Source organism: Danio rerio, chromosome 17 (genome assembly GCF_052040795.2).
Source record: "Danio rerio strain M-AB ecotype USA chromosome 17, GRCz13ab, whole genome shotgun sequence".
NCBI lineage: Eukaryota > Metazoa > Chordata > Actinopteri > Cypriniformes > Danionidae > Danio > Danio rerio.
Window position 1 is genome coordinate 50,226,290 of NC_141037.1, and position 15,905 is coordinate 50,242,194.

Consider the following 15,905-nt stretch of genomic DNA (forward strand, 5'->3'; position numbering starts at 1 on the left):
CTTTGTCGCTTTATTAATCTGGGGTCACCACAGTGGAATGAACCGCCAACTTATCTAGCACGTTTTACGTAGCGGATGCCCTTCCAGCCGCTACCCAGCTCTGGGAAACATCCCCACACACTCATTCACACTCATGGACAATTTAGCCAACCCAATTCACCTGTACCGCATGTCTTTGGATTTTGGGGGAAACCGAAGCACCAGGAGGAAACCCACGCGAACGCAGGGAGAACATGCAAACTCCATACAGATATGCCAGTTGACCCAGCCGAGGCTCGAACCTGCGACCTTCTTGCTGTGTGGCGACAGCACTACCAACTATGCCACTGCGTCACCTAGTTCAGTTCAGTGTGGTTTAATTTTTAACTGCTGAAAGTCTAAACACTGAAGAGCAAATCCATCTATGCGCAGCTCCACAAGTCCCCAAAAATAGGATGAATATAGATTACTTGATAAATTGGATGTTCATCAGAGAAGATACGGAAAATAAGTGGCATTTTTGGAGGTTAAATAAGGTCATTGCGGTGAGACGCACGGTAAAGGCGTAATTATCTTATATTATTTATTTATGTATTATTAATATTATTGTTTTAACTATTATTATTTATTTTTGTATGTGTGTTTTTTTTATTTATTGAGTTTATATTATTTATCTGTGATTATTGGATTGATGATAGCACCATCAAATTACTGTAACTGTGCCACTGTTGGGGTGGGGAAAGGAAAGGGGATGTTAAAAGGATGTATAAATGTGTAAACTGATGGTACTGATAATTGTTAAAGAAAATAAAAATTTGAATAATAAAAAAAGAAAATAACACAATTGTGTGTATCTAAAAGCAAAGTTCCAAGTGAAGGCCATTCTTATCATGAAAAAAAGGCAGCCATCTTAAACATCTTCAGAACCGTCAATGATGCTTTTCTTAATGTCAAAGCTGGCATTCAGAGTCATTTTACCTGTCACCAGAAATGCTGTGATTGTCTTTCAGATGCATCATATATAGACCATTTTGAGGGATGTAAACAAAAACAATGCCGCCAACTTATTTCCTATTTTACATTTTTTAATTTTAATGGTTTCGGAAAAATTATTGTATGATAGTTGTTTTGACATTAGGTTATGATTTAATTGCTTCTTGTTACAGTTATGGGCCAATAACATGAGCACATTAAAAAGGTCTATATATATATATATATAGGTTTTTCCTCGTAATACTCTGACAGTAAATAAATAAATATTTGAAACTTTGATATTACATATTCATTGTGTGGATATGGGTATTTATTTAAACATTTTATTTTAATTGAATGGGGATACAAAAATAAGACTTTGCGTCTTTGACCCACATGCAGAATTGTATTTTTAGTTTTAGTAAAGAAAGCTGTTTAAAATATATATAGCTCATTATTTATGCAAACAGCATTACGAGATGCATCACGTTCTGTTCTCTGTCTGTTTCCTACAGGACTTTGTGTTCTACGCCTCTCGCCTGCGCATTAACAAGCGTATCCTGCAGCTGTGCATGGGAAACCATGAACTTTACATGAAGCGCAGGAAACCTGACACTATTGAAGTGCAGCAGATGAAGGCCCAGGCCAGAGAGGAGAAACACCAAAGGCAGATGGAGAGGTGAGGACACACTGTTCAGCGTTATAGAGCCGTGGTCAGATAGAATTCTCACGGTAGAACTTGATTGGCCACAAAATTAAAGTTTAACATAAAATATAAGCAACACAGGCTCATTCTGAAAACGTAGCTCTATATACATTTCTGGAGATCGCCAATTATGTAGCCAGAAGTACTTATGGCTGCATTTCGTCTTTAACACGAACGCTACGGGGTGGTATGCCGTTCCTTTTCGTGCTTGCCAGCTGACCGCTTACCTCCGTATGGACGGCTTTACTGCTGTTACAAGTTCGTCCAGTGGCTCTCAATGTAAGTTGGCAGACTTAAGGTGCAGAGAGGAGTTCACCACGACAGCAGGGTTGAAGTCTAGTGAAGAATGGTTCCAGAAAGCAGATAAAACAATAACAGAAGCCAAAAAAATAAACAAACAAGTAAAAAATATGGTAAAAAATATGGTAAAATCAGAAAGCATGGTAAAAATCAGGTGAAGACTTTTATTTTTCTGGATTGCTTTTCAAAACACTGTCGGTTGAGGGGAGTTGGTGGGCGCTGGTCAATCTGTGCTTTTTAAAGCACTACTGGTTGGGATTAGGGAAGGAGGAAGGTGGGTCAGTCGATCAGTCAGTCAGTCAGTCAGTCAGTCGACAGTAGCCTCTGGTGGATTCATGTGAGAAGAGCAGGCACAAAAGGCACTCGTGAGAGAAATTTGAAATTTCAAAAAGTGCACACGGAGGCCTCTGGTGGATTTGTGAAAACAAAACTGCAAAAAAATATACCTGCTGGGATGTATTTGGCTCTCTCCAGAAATGTTTATTGCGGTACACTTAATCCTCTTACAAAAAACCCAACAGCATTTATTGGACAATTTTGTTCTGACTGTTTTCTTTCTAGAGCCCAATTAGAGAATGAGAAGAAGAAAAGGGAGGCAATAGAGAAAGAAAAGGAGATGGTGGAGAAAGAGAAGCAGGAGATGATGATGAAGCTTTACCAGTTTGAAGAGCAGACCAAAAAGGTTGAGAGAGGTATGAAAATGTGGAGAATCTGTTTTTATATAGCATATGTAAGAATAAAAGTCACAGATATACAGTTAAAAAGCAACTGTTAAATGAAATATAATGTATTTTTTATATTGTTATTATTATAAAACATACATATACACATACAGCTATGGTCAAATTTAGATGAAATGCTTTTACAATATGTATTGTATTCAAGTAACTTAAGTATTTTTTTTTATTCTTCTCATTATTGTTGACTACATTTCCACCAGATTTTCAAAAAGTGTTCACAATTTCACATTTTTAAACAATGCAATACAAATGTTTTAAATTCAAAACATATAAGAAAGCAATATTGGAAAAACAGGAACAGGGTTTGATATCTGTTATTTTTATACAAGTGTCATCTTCAGAAAAAAAACCTTAAATGACAATAGTTTTATTTTAAACTTAGAAGACATGTAATGATAACTTTACAGAATAAAGCAATACTTTACTTAAATCCATTTCTAAAAAAATATATATATATTTTAGGCATATTCTTTTTATATATATATATATATATGTGTGTGTGTATGTGTATATATGGGTATATATATTTAAATTATCATGCAGAATTTTGACAAATGTTTGACCCTGACTGTACAGATACCTGCTTGAATGTTGTATAACTGAGCGTCTGCTGCCCTCTAAAGGTTGATTGTGTGTATTGTTCAGACCTGCGAGAGCAGTTTGAGAGGGCGCGGGTCTTGGAGGAGGAGAGGAGGAAGGTGGAGGAGGAAGCGGCCCGTCTGGAGGCTGAGAGACAGGCAGCTCTGATGGCTAAAGAGGAGCTTGCCAGGCAGGCTGAGGATCAGATGAAAACTCAGGAGCAGCTGGTTAGTGCACACACACACACACACACACACACGCACACACACACACACACACACACACACACACACACACACACACACACACACTTGTATATGTTTTTCTTCACAGGCATAATGTATTTTATACTGTTAAAAGCACATACTATATGGCCTTAACCTACCCATAGCCCTAAAATCAACCCTCAAAGGAATCCTGTGACTTATATTGACTGTCAAAACAGCCTGTTAAGTATGATTTTTTTTTGCCAAGTACAGATGTCATTGTTTATACAGAGATATTTGTTTTATAAACCCACTTCAACAAACCCTAAATACACTGCCCAATATAATGACGGTAATTATAATAAAATAGTGAAGACACAAGAATTTTTTTCAAATTAAGTATCATTTTTAAGCAGTTTTAATTTACAAGGACACAAGGCATGTCCTCGTAAACCCCCTTAAAAGAGTTACTTTACTTATTACACTAGGTCATGCCTATGTCAGGATACAATTTCATCTAACACCAATTTCAAAAAATACTATGAGAATACTTTGTGTATTTTAAAATGAGAAAAGTAGTTTATATGACTTTGAAAGAGCAAATTTTTTAAAGCAATACATTTGTCAAGGTTTCATGCACATATTGCAAAATCAGTCTATATGAATGCACAAGGTCTTGACAATCAAAACAAAAATGCTGCACTACAGTATTCTTTGTGCGGTAGCAATGTTTTTTTACACTAGTGAACAGGGATAATTTAGAATAATTTTTGTGAGTTTATGAAAGTTAAAAAAATCGGAAAAGAAACCTTTTTCATTTCGAGCATATTGTTGTCTGGTAAATGTAACTGTAATCGCTGCTTTCACCAAAATTAATGACAGAGTGCAGATATTGCCACTTACTGGAAAATCCCAAATCAGAACCTGTTCATTAATCAGATAAAACGTACTGTTGAAACACAGGTTTACAGAGATCGCCCCCTAGTAGAAAACAACCTAGTTTTAAAACAAGGTCACTAAAGCTAAACAAATTATTGGCAAAAGTTCATGAAGCAGTGTTTTACCCTTGTGTACTGTTCAAATTGACTATTAATTTAAAAAAAAATGACAAATTTGACCTCTTTTAACAAGGAAAAGCAGCAACAATCAAGAATGCACGATTATATGGTGTCATGACTTGCAATCAAAAAATGTTGTTATAATGGAGGTCAATGGGGCAAAAATGAAAAATGAAAGGGTAGTAGATTGGCCCAAAGTGTATTGTTGAGTTTTTGAAACTTTTCAAAGCATTTTCCCAAAATATTTGTCAAGATAAGGTTTATCAACTAAAACAATCATCCCATTTGCTGTGGCCAAATTAAGACTCAAAATAACTTCAGAGGGGATGAAAACATCCCCAACAGCACACAAGGGTTAATAAGTGCCATCTGCAATCTTAAACTGTGAAAATCGTTGTCACTTTTTGTGTATCTAGCCTGAACTGAAGTAAAATGTACATTTTGATTTTCCATATAGGCAGCAGATCTGGCTGAATACACAGCGAAGCTTGCCTTGCTGGAAGAAGCCAGGAGAATTAAAGAAGAGGAGGCCAACGAATGGCAGAACAGGGTGAGTTTTAAGCATTGTTTCAAGAATTTACACTTAGCTCATGATTTATACATAGCTTATTTGGCATGCTGTCCCGGGAAAGAGCTATGTGTACAATTTGAAAACTTGACACAGCATCTCCAAAAACACACAGAATTATATAGGTGGTATATAGGTTATGTATATTTTCCTATATATTTTATAGGAAAAATAAGTACAATTTGAGTTCACATACCCTGTTTCTATTAAGTACAACACACTTTTTATATATTGAAGTGACATGAACGGATTTAATTTAATTTCTCTGTATGTCTTAACACTACAGCATAAAGTGGAACTATGATTGACTTCTAATAGCCGACCCCTTGATTTCACTCAGGCTAAAGAGGTGCAGGATGATCTGGAAAAGACCCGTGAGGAGCTGCACAATGTGATGGCGTCTCCTGTGGCCGCTGCGCCCATGGCTGCGTCCATGGCTGCACCCATGGCGGCCCGGGCCATGATGGAGGAACCGCTGGAGAACGACCATGAGGATCACGAAGAGAACAACAGCACCTACAGCGCCGAGCTGCCTGTGGAGGGAATCGAGGACCACCGTAACGAGGAGGAGCGGATCACAGAGGCTGAGAAGAACGAGCGCGTGCAGAAACAGCTCATGGTAACACATGCTATGTGTCTACTCACAAATCTCTGCCAGTAGTTATTCTAAAACAAAACTATAAAATAATAATAATAATAATAATAATAATAATAATAATGGATCCTGATTTGATCATTGATTTTGTGTTATTGAATGTTTTTTTTTTTTTTTATGGGTCATGCACATATTTTTACATTTTGTTTACAAGGACTTATTAGCCTTAAAGGGTCACGATACCCTTCTGTTTCAGCAGGGTGTTTTCACACCTCTAGTTTGGAAAAAGTGAGGAAAGTGGGTGTGTCTAGCTCTGTTTAGGGGGGAGTGTCGGAGGAGGGAACGAGGGAAGGTGCATAAAAATTTGCATAAAAATGGGAGTTTCGGTTTGGGCATATGCTGATTTTCACAGATGCAAAACAAACACGTAGGGCTCTATTTTGACGGTCCATGCGCAGAGCGCAAAACGCAGTGCGCAAACGCTTTCAGGGCGTGTCAGGACGCGTTTTTGCTAATTTAAGGAGGGGAAATCTGCCTTGCGCCGTGGCGCATGTTCTTAAAGGGTTGAGTTTATTTTCTTAATGAGTTATAGGTGTGTTTTGAGAATAAACCAATTACAGTCTCATCTCCCATTCCCTTTAAGAGTCAGCTGCGTTGTGCCAAGAGCGCATTCACTATTTACAGGACGCAAAGTAAGTCTAAGTGGAAAAAATGAGCATTTCACAAGCAAACAGTTAACAGTTAACAGCTTTTTAACAGAAAACTGTTAAACAGAGCATCTACTGCGTGAGAATGAGAGATAATGGATCACTTTCACTTTCGCTCTTGGATAGGGAAACCTTTACGCACAGACATCAATTAGTCTATAAATAAATACTTTTGTTTGTTAAGCGCAAATATTCGTTTCAAAACTATTTCTAAATTCAGTTCTAATTTCCAGCAAAAAAATTAATGAACAATAATAACAAAGTGTGCTCAAAAACTAAGTTATATCACAAAACACATGCTGTGCCCCATATGATCTAAAACCTGACAGGTGGGCAAATCTAAGCTTGTTTTTAATAAAACAAATATAAATATGAAAAAAATAAATAATACTGCTAATAATAATAACATTATACAAAAGCAAATTGTTATGAATGAACTGAAAAAGCCTCCCGAGATGAAAAAGACATAAAAGCAGTGATTTTTCATATTTATGTAGGCTAGAAAATAATATGTTTTGTAATATTTTAATTCTTTATATTTATATTCTATATTCTTATTATATCCTATATATATCCTTAATATTTACATTTTTTCATATGTAAAGATATTTGCCTATTGCTCTCTTGTGCGTATTAAGCAGTGTGTAAGTGAGGCGCAACTCTGCGCCGGAGTTTAGACCGGGTTAGTTTTGGTCTAATGAAAAATCTATTATAGTTTCTCAAAAAAGCAACGCACCAGCAGTGCGCCTCAGAACGCCTTCCTTTTTAGACCAGAACGCCTATGGGCGCACATATGAGCTCTAATGCATTTGCTATTTAAACAGCGTAGCGCAACGCCTCAAAACGACTCTTGTGCCAAGCTGAAACTACCAAAAGACTACTGTGCCGCGTCTTGCGCCACACTGCGCCGGGTGTATGATAGGACCCACAGAGACGCAGGGTTGAAAGACAGTGACTGTGTTTACATGGAGTTCAGTAATCAAATTATTTGCCAAATTATTAAATGGTGGACTTTAACTGCAGTTTGGTACTTTCATTCAGGAACATTTCATTCATGCCCCAAGTGAAAAACGAGATATTTGATTCGAGGAGCTGCTGGAAGCGTGTATTTTTAATCCAATGTTTGATACCACACAATGAATGAGAGAAAAAAAAACCTCTGCATTTCTCGGTAATTTAGATGCACTCGGTAGGTAGCTCAGAAAGCCGTGTGTGTTATTACTGTCACAAAATAAGGCGAAAATTCTACACGACGGTAATAGTTTGATGGCGGTGTTTACATGTTTTCACTCGAAGAGCTTTCTTTCTGTAACATATGCAAATAACACTTCCATGGATGGGAGATTATGATCTGTCTTAATTGATTTGTTCACGTAATTGCTCAGTGACTTTTTCTGTAGTTTACATGAACACACCAGATAATGAACGTTTTATCTGACGTCATCGCATGTTATTTTGACAGATTAAGGTCAGAAACTCAACACTGATTTACAGCTGACATAAAATCCTTCATGTAAACACCTGTATCGATCTGAATGAGCTCGATTAATTGATTTTTGTGTTTGTGCAATAGTTTCCTCAGTGTGCGATTGACAGATATTTAGTTTGTTTACGCATTTGAATTGCATTATGAGACATTGATCTCCGCTCTGACAACTTTTGATGTTATAAAGGATTTGTCCAATTATTTTATTGACATTTTTACTAGTCTATAATGATATATTGTCTTGGTTGATGATGTAAATTATGGTATGAAACAGAGGTCAGTAGTTTTTTTGTTATTGTAGTATTTCTGTATTATTATTTCTTAAACAATAGATTGTTTTAAATGACAAAGTATATCAGCAATAGTCATTTTGATACTGCAGATTTAAAGTTCAACTTTTAACATTAAAATTGAGCGACGCAGATCAATTCAAAAGCACAAATAGGGGTGTTCGGTTCCAGGTTTTTTGGAGTCGACTCCCATTCTCGATTCCTTATTTTGGAGTCGACTCCGAAGTTCACTCCATTTACATTCCCTTAAAATAGTGCAAGGATTAAACATGCTCATATCGCGCTTTACATAATGCCACCGCATCAATTGCAGCTTAACATTGTGCAGTTCTCCTCTGGTCAGACAAAACCAGCCGTAAATCATCTGCACTCAAAAAAATAAAATAAAAATAAAAATAAAATAAAATTCAGTTTTTATTTTTATTTAAAAAGTCAGACCTAGTTTTTGAACATTTAACCTAGGCTATATTTTTATTTAAAAATCCTCTTTTGCAAACTAATTTCGTTTGGTATAATTTTGATGTATTTTTGTAGTTATTTACAATATAAACAGATGAATGAATTAGAGGTGAAATTAAGTGCATTCAGGGCCAAAACAAAACCACGACCACATGTAGCCTTTTGTCAGATTTTGTGACAATAAGTAAATCTTGGCTACTTTTGTCATTATGGTTAGTGTTTTTTATTTCTTTATTTCATTCATTCATTTTCTTGTCGGCTTAGTCCCTTTATTAATCCGGGGTCGCCACAGCGGAATGAACCGCCAACTTATCCAGCAAGTTTTTACGCAGCGGATGCCCTTCCAGCCACAACCCATCTCTGGGAACCATACATACACACACTCATACACTACGGACAATTTAGCCAACCCAATTCACCTGTACCGCATGTCTTTGGACTGTAGGGGAAACCGTAGCACCCGGAGGAAACCCACGCGAACGCCGGGAGAACATGCAAACTCCACATAGAAACACCAACTGAGCCGAGGATCGAACCAGCCACCCAGCAACCTTCTTGCTGTGAGGCGAACGTGCTACCCACTGCGCCACTGCGCATATACAGCCAATAGCCTAACATAACATCATATTTTTACCTGCAGTGCTAATTTCGATTTGATGTCGATCCGCCAATATCCGATCTGCTCCAAAATACATATAGGCTATATTTCATTTATAACACGGCAAGCTTGACATCACAGGCAGATCCAAACCAAAATGCTTTAAAACCAAAATGCAAAAGGGGTAAGTGCTTTATAGGAATTTGAAACTGAAAGCAAACTTCATCCGTTAGCATTATAGGCATTATTATATTCAATTCAATTCAATTCAGCTTTATTTGTATAGTGCTTTTACAATGTAGATTGTGTCAAAGCAGCTTCACATAAATGGTCATAGTAACTGGAACAGTGTGGTTCAGGTTTTAGTGTTTAAGTTCAGTTCAGTTCAGTTTAGCTCAGTTCAGTGTGATTTAATCATTACTGAGAGTTCAAACACTGAAGAGCCAATTCATCGATGCGTATTGATTATATAACATAATAGCCACTATACAGTATAATAGCCTAATGCTCGTGGTGGCGAAATTCAAAAGCAAAAGCGTAAATAGTCTGATCACGCATTTAAAGCGGGTGCCTTCGCATCGTGCTCGAGAATGAGCATTATAACTGCAGAATGTAACTGCTTCTTTCAGGAGGATTTGAAAAACCAAACTCGACTCTGGGAGTCGATTCCTGTCCTGGAGTTGACACCAGTACATGGTCCACTGAGAGTCGAGAAATCGATCCCTTGGCCCAAATAACACCCATGAATCACAACTGATCTCTTTTTTTCTCTTTTCTGTGTATTAACTCCATTATTCTCTCTGTCAATGGCTTTGGATGAGATTCAGAACTACATATAAAACATTTATTTTTGGTTTTCTGTAATTGGCATTGTGACTGACTGTCTGTTGAATTGTTTTTAGGCTCTGAGCTCTGAGCTGGCTGAGGCCCGAGACAACACCAAGAAGACCCAGAACGACATCCTGCACAGTGAAAACGTACAGGCCGGGAGGGACAAGTACAAGACGCTCCGCCAGATCCGCATGGGCAACACCAAGCAGAGAATAGATGAGTTTGAAGCCTTGTAATGCCTGATAAATGCCCCAATAAACCTCAAGCACCGGCAGCAACCCGCTGTCCAAGGGGGGAGTTTATCTAATTGCCACACATGGTCCCGCTTTGTATTTGCCACTGAAATGACTGGATTATTTACACAGTCTGTAAACACGACACCTTTTTTAACATACATGGGAAGCGTACTTTGCTGAAATGATGTGCTTGTTGTTAAAGAACACTCTTGACATCCTATTTATGCTAATTGTGCCAAAGATTTTGGCTTGAGAAATCTTGTCATCTTTTATGGGAGTGTTTAAAATGTGTCTACCTTTTTAAAGGGACAGTTCAGCCTAAACTGAATATTCCGTCATCGTTTAGTCACCCATTACAAATGTATATGATTATTTTTAGTTGTTGTCGTTGATTACGAAGTAGTTCAATTAGTTCTTCCAAATATTTTCTTTTGTGATTTTTTTGTTTTTGTTGAATACAAAAGAAGTTATTTGAAAAATGCTGAAAATCTAGAACCATTGACTGCCATAGTATTTGTTTTTTTCCTACCATGGAAGTCAATGTGGCGGTTCATTCCTCGGTTCATTTTTCTGAAATAGAGACTAAGCCAAAGGAAAATGATAGAATGAATTAATTAATGAATGTGTCAATGGTTACCGGTTTCCAACATTCTTCAAAATATCTTCTTTTGTGTTGAACAAAATAAGTTTTTGGTTGTAAAATACAAAAGAAGCTCTTTTGAAAAATGCTAAAAACATGTAACCATCAGCTTCCATAGTATTTGTTTTGTCCTTTTATGTAAGTCAATGGTTACTGGTTTCCAACATTCTTCAAAATATCCTCTTTTGCATTTAACAAAAGAAGTTTTTTGTTGTAGAATATTAAAGAAGTTATTTTGAAAACTGCTAAAAACCTGTAAGTATTGACTTCCATAGTATTTGTTTTTTTTCCAACTATGTAAATCAATGTGGCGATTCATTCCGCTGTGGCGACCTCTGAAATAGAGACTAAAGCGGGTTACATACTGGATGTGCCGCTCGGCGGCGCAACAGGGTGTGCACATGACAGTTAGAAGTATCACACACCAGACGCGCACATTCGGATGTTATTTAAAATAAAAGTATTTAGATGACGCTCTGTGGCGTGGCAGAAACAAGTGTCCTGAGTCGTGGCTGAGCAGGTGTGTACCCTGATAGAAACTTGTTTAAAATTAAAATGCATGGCGTTGCGTGGCGCCGCCGAGTGGTGATTCTGGTGTGTGACCCCCTTAAGCCGAAGGAAAATAATAGAATGAATAAATAAATGAATGTGGCAATGGTTACCAGTTTTCAGCATTCCTAAAAATATCTTCTTTTGCTTTCAATAAAGGACACTGTTTGTTATAGAATACAAAATAATTTATTTTGAAAATGCTAAAAAACCTTTAACCATTGACATCCATAATATTTGTTTTTTCCTTCTATGGAAGTCAATGATTACTGGTTTCCAACATTTTTTAAATTATCTTATTTTGCATTCAACACAAGATGTTTCTTGTTGTAGAATACAAAAGAAGTTATTTTGAGAAGTGCTGAAAACACGTAATCATTGACTTCTTTAGTATTTGTTTTGTCCTAATATGGAAGTCAATGGTTACTGGTGTCTAACATTCTTCAAAATATCTTCTTTTGCGTTTAACAAAAGAAGTTCTTTTGTTGTCATAGAGTACAAAAAAAGTTATTTGAAAACTATGTAAGTCAATGTAGTGGTTCATTCCGCTGTGGTGACCTCTGAAATAGAGACTAAGCTAAAGGAAAATGATTGAATGAATGAATAAATGTAAGTCAATGGTTACCAGTCTCCAACATTCTTCAAAATATCTTGTTTTGAATATTTTGTTGTAGAATACAAAAAAAGCAATTTTGAAAAATGCTGAAAACCAGTAATCATTGACTTCTATAGTATTTGATTTTTTTACTAATATGGAAGTCAAAGGTTACCGGTTTCCAACATTCTTCAAAATGTTTTGCGTTCAACAAAAAACTTTTTTTTGTCATATATTACATATTAGAAGTTGTTTTCAAAAATGCTGAAAACCCGTAACCATTGACTTCCATTGTATTCGTTTTTTTTTTTTCTCTCCTACTATGGAAGTCAATGGTAACTGGTTTCCAGCATTCTTTAAATTAACTTCTTTTGCATTCAACAAAAGATGTTTCTTGTTGTAGAATACAAAAGAAGTTATTTCGAGAAGTGCTGAAAACCTGTAATCATTTACTTCTATAGGATTTGTTTTGTTCTGATATGGAAGTCAATAGTTACTGGTTTCTAACATTTTTCTAAATATCTTCTTTTGCGTTTAAAAAAATATTATTATTATTACTATTTTTTTTTTTTTACATTTTTTTTTTTTGCCATAGAGTACAAAAGAAGTTATTTGGAAAACTATGCATCTTGAGTCTGCAAGTCAATGTAGTGGTTCATTCCGCTGTGGTGACCTCTGAAATAGAGACTAAGCCGAAGGAAAATGAGTGAATGAATGAATGAATGTATGTCAACGGTAAGTCAATGGTTACCGGTTTCCAACATTCTTCAAAAGATTTTGTGTTCAACAAAAGACATTTTTTTTCATCATAGATTACACAAGAAGTTGTTTTGAAAAATGCTGAAAACCCGTAACCATTGACTTCCATTGTATTTATTTTTCTTCCCTACTATGGAAGTCAATGGTTACCGGTTTCCAACATTCTTCAAAATATCTTCTTTTGCGTTCAACAAAAAGAAAGACATTTTAAAAGGTTTGAAACCACTTGAGGGTGAGTAAATAGTGAGTACATTTTCATTTTTGGGTGAACTATCCCTTTAAGATCTTTGCATTCTTCAGAATGTGACGCAGCTTTGTTTTGTGTCATATAAAGCACATCGCTTCCTCATAAAATGCAGCATTAAATGTTTTAAAAAGCTGAAAGGGACAAATCCAGAAAAAAAGGGGGCAAATATAACATTGCAGATAATTATCTAAACATCAGTGTGATCAAATAGTGGCCATAACAAACAAGTAAGTGGATCTTAACCGAGCTTGATTCAAGAAATGCTGCATAGTAAATTAGATTTGTATATTTTCTATGTAATATTTTGGAATAAATCTATGAGATTGATTTAAATGACAATTGCTGTTCTGTTGATGAGGAAAATGGATGTTTTGTGGCAATTGTTTCAAATGAGAGGGAATAAAAAGTGCAATCAAGTTTGACTAAACAGGGGCACAATGTCTTGAATGGCGGAAAGGTTTGCGTTGTCTGTTTACTCAGATGTCCTCCATTTATGCTCTGGCCATTAAAACAACTACAGTTTCATTCGCTGATGCGCAGAGAGGCTGTTATAGGAAAATTGTTATGCAAAGGGTGCGCTAGCATGGGTCCACAAAGACCACTGATATTTACTCAAGGACTAGAGCGTTAATTACGTTGCTAGACAACTGTTTATGAAGCCTGGAAACGCTTTGCTGAAATATGCAGAGGGTCGGCTGCGCGGGGTCAGGGTTACTGCTCCAATAGACAACCCTTTAGCCATCATTAGCTTCACTGAAGGAGTTCTATGAAACGTCCAATAAAAACAATTCCATTGACTACTGACTTCCACTGATATCAGAAATAATTGGAGGGATTGATTTTTTAGTTAGTTATTTGTTCTTGAAAAGGGCTTGGACGTTGTTTAGGACTTATTTTCATTACGATTAGACACTTTCAATGACATCGATTCATTAAGTTCAACTGATTAAAAATAAGGACAAATTATTGATTATAACTTTATTTATTGGTTATTAGTTCACTATATATTATGTTTTTTCTAAATTCAGGATTATGTCCATGTTCAGTTTTTTTGTGGCCACAAATGATGGTCTTAAGAGCCCAGTTTATAATTATGATTATTGTCAGGTTAAAAAACAAAAAAAACAAAACAAAAGAAATGCTTTACTTAAGAGTGTTTGTCTTGTTTCTAGTCCAGATATCTTTATGGATTGTTAATAATGACAATGCAGGGAAACAACAATACTACATTCAGCAAATGACAAACCCAGACTGAAACAAAGAGGGCTTACTGTATTTACAAAGGAAAAACGAGGTAAAGAAGCAGGTGGAGACAGTTAATCACCAGGGTAACTAATAAGAGTGTGGTCTGTATTTTTTTCATACAAATAAAAAACAATTGTATACATTATATCATTAATAACACAAATTATATGCAATTATACACTCACCGGCCACTTTATTAGGTACAACCACTTGTAAATGCTAATTTCTAATCAGCCAATCACATGGCAGCAACTCAATGCATTTAGGCATGCAAACATGATCAAGATGATCTGCTGCAGGTCAAACCGAGCATCAGAATGACGAAGAAAGGGGATTTAAGTGACTATGAACCTGCCAGATGGTCTGGTCTGAGTTTTTCAGAAACTGCTGATCTTCTGGGATTTTCACACACAACCATCTCTAGGGTTTACAGAGAATGGTCTGAAAAAGAGAAAATATCCAGTGTGCGGCAGTAATAGAAAAATAGAAAGGCAACAGTGACTCAAATAACCACTCGCTACAAATGAGGTATGCAAAAGAGCATCCCTGAACGCACAACACATCCAATCTTGAGACAGATGTTCTACAGCAGCACAAGACCACACCGGGTGCCACTCCTGTCAGCTAAGAACAGGAAAATGAGGCCATAGTTCGCACAGGCTCACCCAAAATTAGACAATAGAAGATTGGAAAAACGTTGCCTGGTCTGATGAGTCTCGATTTCTGCTGCAACATTCGGATGGTAGAGTCAGAATTTGGTGTCAACAACATGAAAACATGTATCCATCCTGCCTTGTATCAATGCTTCAGGCTGCTAGTGGTGGTGTAATGATGTTGGGGATATTTTCTTGGCATACTTTGGGCCAATTAGTACCAATTGAGCCTCGTGTCAACACCACAGCCAACCTGAATACTGTTGCTGACCATGTCCAGCTCTTTATGACCAGGATAACGCTCCATGTCATAAAGCGTGAATCATCTCAGACTGATTTCTTGAACATGACAATAAGTTCACTGTACTCAAATGGCCTCCACAGTCATCAGATCTCAATCCAATAGAGCACCTTTGGGATGGGGAGTCAAAAGGGAGTCCAACCCGGTACTAGTAAGGTGTACCTATTAAAGTGGCCAGCGAGGGTATGTGTTTCTCTAATGTGTTCTGTCTGTTTATAATTAAATAATACATACAGCAAGGGAAAGACAAAAAGACCCATTTGAATGTGTTCAAGTAATTTTTTTTTATCCTGTAAATGACTGAATATAAATGTAAAATGCTGACCGTTTATTATTTGTCATTATTTGCATTACTTTTTTAAAAAACACAATACAAATTATTTTGAAGAACACTTAAAAAGCAATCAGAAATCAGTATTTGATGTATTACACAAAATGAAAACATTTGTTATCCCATTTTGACTAAAAAGTTGTTCATGTGACTAATATTCTAACAGATATTATAACAGATTGTAATTTATTATATGAAGGAATCATAATCAGTCCCTTATAGAATAAAACACATATTAACATTTTACTCAAACCCATTCTGACAAATCCAGAGAA

The 15,905-nt window shown here is 36.4% G+C and overlaps 1 protein-coding gene across 1 annotated transcript in view; it reads left to right on the plus strand.

Moving 5' to 3' along the window:
* The window catches only part of ezra (ezrin a), a 36,492-nt gene extending 24,929 nt beyond the window's left edge, over positions 1-11,563 (plus strand). The window contains 6 exon segments of the mRNA NM_001020490.1: positions 1,467-1,630; positions 2,519-2,649; positions 3,343-3,503; positions 4,998-5,090; positions 5,449-5,727; positions 10,146-11,563. Coding sequence (NP_001018326.1) covers positions 1,467-1,630; positions 2,519-2,649; positions 3,343-3,503; positions 4,998-5,090; positions 5,449-5,727; positions 10,146-10,310 — 993 coding nt within the window. The 3' untranslated portion in view covers positions 10,311-11,563.
* The last annotated feature ends 4,342 nt before the right edge of the window (positions 11,564-15,905 follow it).